The 9,004-nt window shown below is 40.9% G+C and overlaps 1 protein-coding gene across 4 annotated transcripts in view; it reads right to left on the bottom strand.

Annotated features, from left to right (window-relative positions):
* Nucleotides 1-9,004, bottom strand: part of XPO5 (exportin 5) — a 50,031-nt gene that overhangs the window by 10,438 nt on the left and 30,589 nt on the right. For all 4 annotated transcript variants that reach the window (XR_001361062.1, XM_005860973.2, XM_014535376.1 and 1 more), the window contains 2 exons: nucleotides 8,544-8,725; nucleotides 219-319 (listed from right to left, as the gene is read on the bottom strand). Coding sequence is in view for 3 of the 4 variants with exons in the window: in XM_005860973.2 (XP_005861035.1) it covers nucleotides 219-319; nucleotides 8,544-8,725 (283 nt within the window). In the remaining variant the exon portion in view is untranslated. The remainder of the gene's footprint in view (nucleotides 1-218; nucleotides 320-8,543; nucleotides 8,726-9,004) is intronic.

The following is a 9,004-nucleotide window of genomic DNA, read 5'->3' as shown; positions in this document are numbered from 1 at the left end:
GGGGGGGGGGGGGGGAAGCTGCCTCTGAAGACTTTCTCTGTATGCTTAGACAATGACGTAAATGCCTGTGGGAACTCCATACATGCATTTCTGAACAAACGGGTGGTCAAGGTAGTGCCATGACCAGAAGGAGACACAAGGCACACTGAGGCTGCTTGAGGAGCCCATTAGAGATAAGGTGAACTTCAAGAAAAAAAAAAAAAGGCTAGATGTCTTACCTAAAATAGCAGATTTTTCCACTTCAAGCATATCCAGAGCCTTTGTGAAAGGCTCTACCATTTTGGCTAGCATTTCTGGTGCATATAAAGTATTGTGAGTTCTAAAAGAAAAAAAGGATGCTATATGAACTTTTCCTAGTCTGTTGCAGAAGGCAAGAGTGGGTTTCACCTTGTAATTCAGTGACACTACACTTCCACATAGACAAATCTCCCTGTCACCACTACTCCTGGCAGGGGGAGAAAACACAGTATATACATGTAGATGCTTCCCTGGAAAAGAGAATAGACTTGAAGCTATTAAGTACAGCTGTATAGTACACAACCTCAAAGCAATCAAGATGAAAACCAAATTCTGAGATAGCTAGGCAATATCACAGTCTGAGGCTAGGAAGCAAATTCCTTTAAAACTTGAGGCTGTGCCTTGGCACTCCATCTTCTGACTGCCAATGATACAGGATGCAATGTCAGAGGCATTGTGGACGCACAGGGAGGAACACAGAGTGATGGTAATATGCTCCCATTTTTCAAATGTTGTCTCCATTCCAAGAACATGGACCCTACAATGCTCTGACAATTGTTTCAGCCTCCTAGAGGAACATCCAGTTCCCAAAATGTGTGCCTGTTCCCCACCAAAATGACTTACCTGAGCAGATACTGGCTTTGTATGACTAAGCAGGAATGACTGTGGACCTGATCTACCTGTCATCTACAGTAGCCCTCTACCTGCCATCTGTGGTATAGCCCTCTACCCCCCATTTATGGTATAGTCCCTCTACCTGCCATCTATGGTATAGCCCTGTCGTTGGCAAACCGCAGCTTGCGAGCCACATGCGGCTCTTTGGCCCCTTGAGTGTGGCTCTTCCACAAAATACCACGTACAGGTGCGCACGTACAGTGCGATAGAAACTTCGTGGCCCATGCACAGAAGTCGGTATTTTGTGGAAGAGCCGGTATTTTGTGGAAGAGCCACACTCAAGGGGCCAAAGAGCCGCATGTGGCTTGCGAGCCACGGTTTGCTGAGCCGCAGTTTGCCTACCACTGGTAGCCCCTCTAACCTGACATCTATGGTATAGCCCCTCTACCTGCCATCATGGTCTATAGACCCTCTACTGCTATCTATAGTAGCCCCTCTTGCCCACAGCAATGGTACTACTGAACAATCTACAGCCAAAGAGCATAACTACCTATTTTTCTTTTAAAAGTTAATTATAAAACATCTCAAACATACAGAAAGCTACAAAATATAACAGATAGTAGCAAGGTTACATATTTAAGATGCACATTTAGACCACGCTTATTAAAAAAACACAAACAATCCTCAACATTGTTTTTAAGATCTAACCATGTACACTTGATAATACAGTCACTTACGGTAAACTACATTTTAGAATGTCACGTAATAAGTTACTTCCAGGTTATTTCCCCGTCTTCCTACTAAAAGCTAATTAATTGTCTCCACTCTTTTGCTTATACAAAGAGCCCAGCAATGAGCTTTTCTGAAGAGGTCTCCCTGTGTACACATGTGACAGTTTCTCTAAACAGGTAGAATTACTGGAAACTGGTCCTTTGCAACTCCTGGTTTGCAAATACCTTCTCCCAGTCGGTGGCCTGACTTGCTTACACTAACATTTGCAATAGGCTTTACTTTTCTTGTGGTAAAATCATATAACATAAAATTTACTATTTTTAAGTGTCCAGTTTAAGTGGTATAAATATACTCACACTGTTGTGCAATCATCACCACCATCCATCCCCATAAGTATTTTCATCTTCTAAAACAAACTCTATACATATTAAGCAAAAACTCCCCATTCCTCCCTTCCCTGAGCCCCTGGCAACTATCATTACACTTTGTTTTTATGATTCTGACTACGTTAAGTAGCTCATACAAGTGAAATCATACAGTACGTGAACAAAAATGGAGCTACTTGGCAAGCCTGACAAGATCAATGACTGAAAGTAACCACACACAGGATGCTTTGATCATGTAAAAATTCCTAACTGAACAGATTATAATGGAAAGAAGTCAGGTCTTAAGGCCTATATATATGATAGATTAATCTCTACCTGGAGCAAGTTCTGTCCATTGTTTTTGTCCAAGAATAATATGCATAAAATGTCAAAATGATCTCTTCTACAAACTTCCAAAGATAAACACCCCAGTATGGTCAGACCACCCCAACATTCTTCATTATGATCTTTTACCTGCATATCTCTGTCAACTATGTATGTTAAATGTTAAGTATCCTGCACCATCAATGTAAAGAAGCATGTATCTCTCCACTTTACTTTGTATCCAACCCTAGAGATTTCTCTTGCTTTACTTTCTCTGCTCTTAACCTGCCACCAATGGATTTCATGTAATCTTCCTTATGTCTTCTCCTTTGATTCTAATGCAGTGGTTCTCAACCTTCCTAATGCCGCGACCCTTTAATACAGTTCCTCATGTTGTGGTGACCACCAATTTCATTGTTACAAATTGAACATAATTAAAGCATAGTGATTAATCACAAAAACAATATGTAATTATATATGTTTTCCGATGGTCTTAGGCGACCCCTGTGAAAGGGTCGTTTGACCCCCAAAGGGGTCGCGACCCACAGGTTGAGAACCGCTGTTCTAATGTATAAAATAAACTGCAAAATTGCTACTCCTTGGAGCATTATATCTCAATCCTTTGAAATTTTGCTTCCCTGACTGGCCCCAAAACCTTGGCTCAAATAAACTCTTTAAACCTTTCTTTAGGTTTGAAATTTCTTTCAACAATTATTTCTTTTTTTATGACGAGCTTATTTCACTTAGCATAATGTCCTTAAGGTTTGTCCATGTTGTAGCATATTTATTTAATCCTCACCCGAGTATATTTTTTCCATTGATTTTTTTAGAAGGTGTGGGGGGTGGGGGTGGGAGAGAAAAACATTGACATGAGAAAGTAAAGCAAGAGAAATCTCTAGGGTTGGATACAAAGTAAAGTGGAGAGATACATGCTTCTTTTACATCGATTGGCTGCCTCCCGCTTGCGCCCCGACCGGGCTGGAGGTGGAACCTGCAACCGAGGTACATGCCCTTTGGTCTGCGGGCTGACTCTCTAATCACTGAGAGAAATCACCCAGGGCACCATTTACTTTTAAAAACTGCAATGAGCCATCTTTTTAGTTCCTGAATTGAGTTTTATGTGGAAGATGTCTGATATTATAAAATGATCTCTGATAATATCAGTTTCCTGAAGAAATTAAGTTTGACAGAAAGCTGATGGGCTGTTTCTTATTCTTTGATTAAAGGGTGGTGTGATCCCAAGAGAAAATTTAGAAAACAGAAGGGTTAGTGCATCCCATGTCAAATGTCCCTGGAGCTACAACAGAATCTTGTATTCCTTGTATTCTCCTCCTCCTCAGGAGGTGGTACCAACACAGTGGCCGCACCTCTAATGCACAAGCAGAGGAGGACTCAGAGTACATACTTCGCTGATACCCTGACTCCAGGTCACTTGTTCAGGGGCATCTACAACACCTAGTAATATTCAGGCTCCTGAACTATCACCTTTCCTGACACACTGGCAAGTTAGAGCTCTGTGGTTCCACATTAAGAGGGACTAGTTACTGCTTAGCAAAGAAAAGGACAAGTAGGTAATAAAAGTTTTAACTTTTGGATAATCTGTACTTATTTGAAATACAGGGGTGGGCAAAAGTAGGTTTACAGTCGTAATACAAATAAATAATACACTAATTAATAAATAATAATATAAGAATAGCCCTAACTGGTTTGGCTCAGTGGCTAGAGCATCGACCTGTGGACTAAAGGGTTCTGGGTTTGATTCCGGTCACGGGCACATGCCCGGGTTGTGGGCTCAATCCCCAGTGAGGGGTGTGCAGGAGGCAGCTAATCAATGATTCTCATCATTGATGTTTCTATCTCTCCCCTTTCCTTCTCTGAAATCAATAAAAATATATTAAAAAAAGAAAAGACAAGAATAAACTGTTTCGAGTTCTCAAAACTGTAAACCTACTTTTGCCAACCCCTATATTTTTAGTATCACCAGCAAGAGTATAATTTCTATGCTAAGTAAGACTTCACACACATAAAGATTTCAGCAGAACATACAGAAGATAAACAGAAACAATGTAACAAACTTCAAGCTAGCAGAAAAGCTGCTATTATAAACAGATAATGACGACAAGGTACCTTTTGAGAACTGGAGAGTTCTGCTCCCCATATCTGTCCTCTATCCAACCCACTAGAAACAACATCATCCAACACAAATACAATGTAAAACACTACAAATTTTCTAACCAGCCAAACTTAAAAAGTGAAAAGAAATAGGTTAAATTAATATTTTATTTAAACCAATGCATAAAAAATTTTCAACATATTAACATTAAAAATTATTAACAAGCTATTTTACACTCTTTTTTTGCAATAAGTTTTCAAAATGTGGTGTGTACTTTATACTTACAGCTTATCTCAATTCAAACTAGCCACATTTCAAGTGCTCAATAACTAATTACAACAGTTAGTGGCTAACATAGTGGATAGCATAGCTCTAACACCTTTTTTTGTTTGTTTGTTTTGTTAATCCTCACCTGAGGATATTTTTTAAAAATATATTTTATTGATTTTTTACAGAGAGGAAGGGAGAGGGATAGAGAGTTAGAAACATCGATGAGAGAGAAACATCAATCAGCTGCCTCCTGCACACCCCCTACTGGGGATGTGCCCTCAGCCAAGGTACATGCCCTTGACCGGAATCGAACCTGGGACCCTTCAGTCAGCAGGCCGACGCTCTATCCACTGAGCCAAACCGGTTAGGGCTGAGGATATTTTTTCCATTGGTTTTTAAAGAGAGTGGTAGGGAGGGGGATGCAGAGAGAGAGAAACATTGATGTGAGAGAGACACATCAATTGTTTGCCTCCGCACACACCCCAACCAGGGCCCGGGGTTGAGCCTGCAACTGAGGTACGTGCGTGCTCTTGACCAGAATCAAACCCACGACGCTTTTTTGCTTATCAGACTATTTGACAAGGAGTTGAAACTCCCAGCTCCAACTGGTGGAAATGCAAATTGTAAATTAATTAATATACCACTTGAGAAAACTATCTGGTTCTATCGATGTAAACAGAAAATATGCATACCTTATAGAACAGGAATTCTACTCTTACATGGAGGGTTCTACTTCTAACTCAAAAGAAATTACATGTACACCAACAGATATTTACAAGAATGTTAACAGCAGCATTGTTTGTAATAAGAAAACACTAGAAACTACCCCAAAGTCCATCAATGCTACACGGATAAGATTCAACATATTCACACAATGGAATACCACACAAGAAATGAGAATGAACAAACCACAACAATGTGCAACACCACGGATGACTCTCACAAACGTAATATTGAGCAAGAGAAGCCCGACAAGAAGTGCATGCTCTGACTCCATTTATTAAAGCTAAAACAACCAGGCAAAACGTTAAACGTCAGAATGAGGGGTACCCTTGAGAGGCAGGTAATGATTTGAAAAGTTGTTGGATAAGGTTGTTTCTTGATCTGGGCGCTGATTATATGTATGTATCTTGTGAAAATCCACCTACATGCACTCTTAATTTGTGCCCTTTAATTATATATATATACTTTGTCCTTATATTATACTTCAAGATAAAATTTACTACAAAAACAAGACAAAACTCTAATAGCTCCAGCTGCACACTACTCAGGGAACCTAAATGCTCCTTAATTACAGTCAACATTTTCAAAATACCTTTTGACTGACTTCCCAGAAGCACTGAACTCTTAGAAAAACATCAAGATGACAAGCATGCTGTTCTTGTGGCCTCCTCGTCCAACCAGGAATGAACCGTTTCCAGGTGTGGGTTTTCACCGCATGGACTCTGGCCACAGCCCTAAAAAGGCTGCTGGGTCTTTGAGTCTGTCGCATCTGACTTCATCACTTCCACATTTCTCTAAGCTGAAGAACCTTTTGGTTTAAAAACATCAGTATGGAAGCAAACCTTTCCTTGGCTATTTTACCCTCTCAATATGCAAGCCATACTTCTTTACGGAAATCTCTTTTCTCCTTTTAAAATCAGAACAAAACATTGCCTATTTCCACAGACACATCCACAGTGACAACTCTTTCAGACACTCCTCTTTAAACCGTCGTCAACAAGCTCTTTAAACCTTTGATTCTTAAGCTTATGGTCTAAGCTGTCTGTTGCCAGCAGAGCGTCCCTGAGACATGAGTAATTTCTTTTGCTCAGTTGAGACTCGACTCTTACACCCTGTATCAGAGGCCAAAAAGCATTGTAACAGAGCCCTAACCTGTAACTCAGGAGTACTGAGATGTAAGCATCGAATTTTGCTTTGGCTAATTAAAACTGAATTCTATCCAAAGTCTATCTTTCTCTGTGGAGAGCATCTCTGAATCATCAAACATACATCAAGTAACTAACAAGCCTAGACTTGACCTACTTCCATTTGAATAGATTAGCTCATGTAATTTATAACAGTGATTCTGAACCTTTATTTAAAAATCAGGTTTTTATTGATATTTTAGAGAAGAAAGGAAAGGGGGGGTGGAGAGGGGGAGAGAGGGAGAGAGAGAGAGAGAGAAAGAAAAAAAAACACTGACCGCCTCCTGCACTAGTTCCCAGGCATGCGCCCTGACTGGGAATCGAACCAGCGACCTTTTGGTGCATGGGATGACACTCAACCAACTGAGCCACACCGGCCAGGGCGATTCTGAACCTTTAATGTGTACAAGAACCACCTTGGAATCTTGTTATAATACAGAGTCTGATTCAATATGTCTGGGGTGGGACCCCATTCTGCATTTCAAACAAGCTGATGCTGCTGGTTTAAGGACCTAGCTTTGAAAATTAAACACCTAGGAAAGGGAGGTGGAACATGTATCATGCCTTCCTTTGGCATGATCAGCCACTGGATGTTTGGTCCATTTGCTATCAAGAGTCATTGCTGATAAATTCAGATTAGCTCATTTGAATACCACCCAGAGAAGCATCACTACAGAAAGCAACTGTCCTGCTCCCAATGAACAATTTCTTTAGCGGCAAAAATTTAGAGCAGGGGTCCTCAAACTACGGCCCGCGGGCCACATGCAAATACAAATATTGTATTTGTTCCCGTTTTGTTTTTTTACTTCAAAATAAGATATGTGCAGTGTGCATAGGAATTTGTTCATAGTTTTTTTTTAAACTATAGCCCGGCCCTCCAACGGTCTGAGAGACAGTGAACTGGCCCCCTGTTTAAAAAGTTTGAGGACCCCTGATTTAGAGCAAATAAAACCTAGCAAGTTTAAAAGTATGGATGAGGCATAAAAAAGTAGAACACAGAGGAGGTTGAAATTGAGAAAAGCCATTTTGGGATTAGCATCATGTGTTCACTTGGAATGTAAGACAATGCAAGTGAGCTAATGTTATTATTATTTCTTTTATCCTCACCTGAGGATATGTTTTTATTGATGAGAGAGAGAGAGAGAGAGAGAGAGAGAGAGAGAGAGAGAGAGAGAAAGAAAGAAAGAAAGAAAGGGAAGGGAGGGAAGGAGAGTGAGAGAAACATGGATCAGTTGCCTCCTGTATGTACCCCAATTGGGGACTAAATCTGCAACCTAGATATGTGCCCTGACTGGGAATGGAACCTGCAACCTTTTGATGTACAGGACGATGCTCTAACAAACTGAGCCGCCTGGCCAGGGCAAAACTAATGTTATTTTTTTTTTTTATTTTATTTTTTTTTAATATATTTTATTGATTTTTTACAGAGAGAAAGGGAGAAGGATAGAGAGTTAGAAACATCGATGAGAGAGGAACATCAATCAGCTGCCTCCTGCACACCCCGCACTGGGGATGCGCCCGCAGCCAAGGTACATGCCCCTGACCGGAATCGAACCCGGGACCCTTCAGTCCGCAGGCAGACGCTCTATCCACTGCGCCAAACAGGTCAGGGCATATTTTTTTTTTTTTTTTAAAAAGGCCATGCTGCCTGGGTAGCTCAGTTGGTTAGAGCCATCATCCCAATATACCAAGGCTGCAAGTTTAATCCCCGGTCAGGGCACATGACAACCATCAACGAATGAATGCATAAATGGGTGGAACAACAAATCATGTTTCTCTCTCTCTCTCATAAATACACACATAGTACAAAAAAGACCCCGCCCCCCCCCCCCCCCCCCCCCCCACTAGAAAGAAGTGAGTCCTAATGCCTCATTTACTACCACCATGATCTGAAGAAATAAGACAGGTTCAACTTTTTAAGATTCTTAAGGTAAAAAAATAACAACAAATAAAATACATAAAAACATTATTCCGACTCACCTTACAAGGGCAAGCAAATTGTCAAGAAGTTTCAGAATCTGTTCTGTGCAGGGGTTACGAAAGATTGGATTCCCAGTGGGCGAATAACCCACTACAAATCCTCCAGCTTTGGCCTCTTCAAGGTCAGTGGGCCAGCAAGTTCGTTTCACAACACCCAGAATGCTATACACACAAAAGCTCATCTACAGAAAAACAAAAATGAAAGGTAAACATAAAAGGGGAAGAAAAGACAAAAGTGCTATTAGATATTTGCAAGGTTATGGCAAAGGTGATACAGAGACCAGAGAGAAGGAAAAACCCCTGCCACCATCCCTGTCTCCCTTTTTTTAATTCTTACCCGAGAATATTTTTCCCATTGATTTCCAGAGAGAGTGGAAGGGAGGGAGGAGGAGGAAGAGAGAGAGAAACATCGACATGAGAAAGACACATTGATCGGTTGCCTGCACGCGCCTCTACTGGGG

The sequence above is a fragment of the Myotis brandtii genome, unplaced genomic scaffold (genome assembly GCF_000412655.1).
Source record: "Myotis brandtii unplaced genomic scaffold, ASM41265v1 scaffold143, whole genome shotgun sequence".
NCBI lineage: Eukaryota > Metazoa > Chordata > Mammalia > Chiroptera > Vespertilionidae > Myotis > Myotis brandtii.
This window is presented reverse-complemented; position numbering and strand designations above follow the sequence as displayed.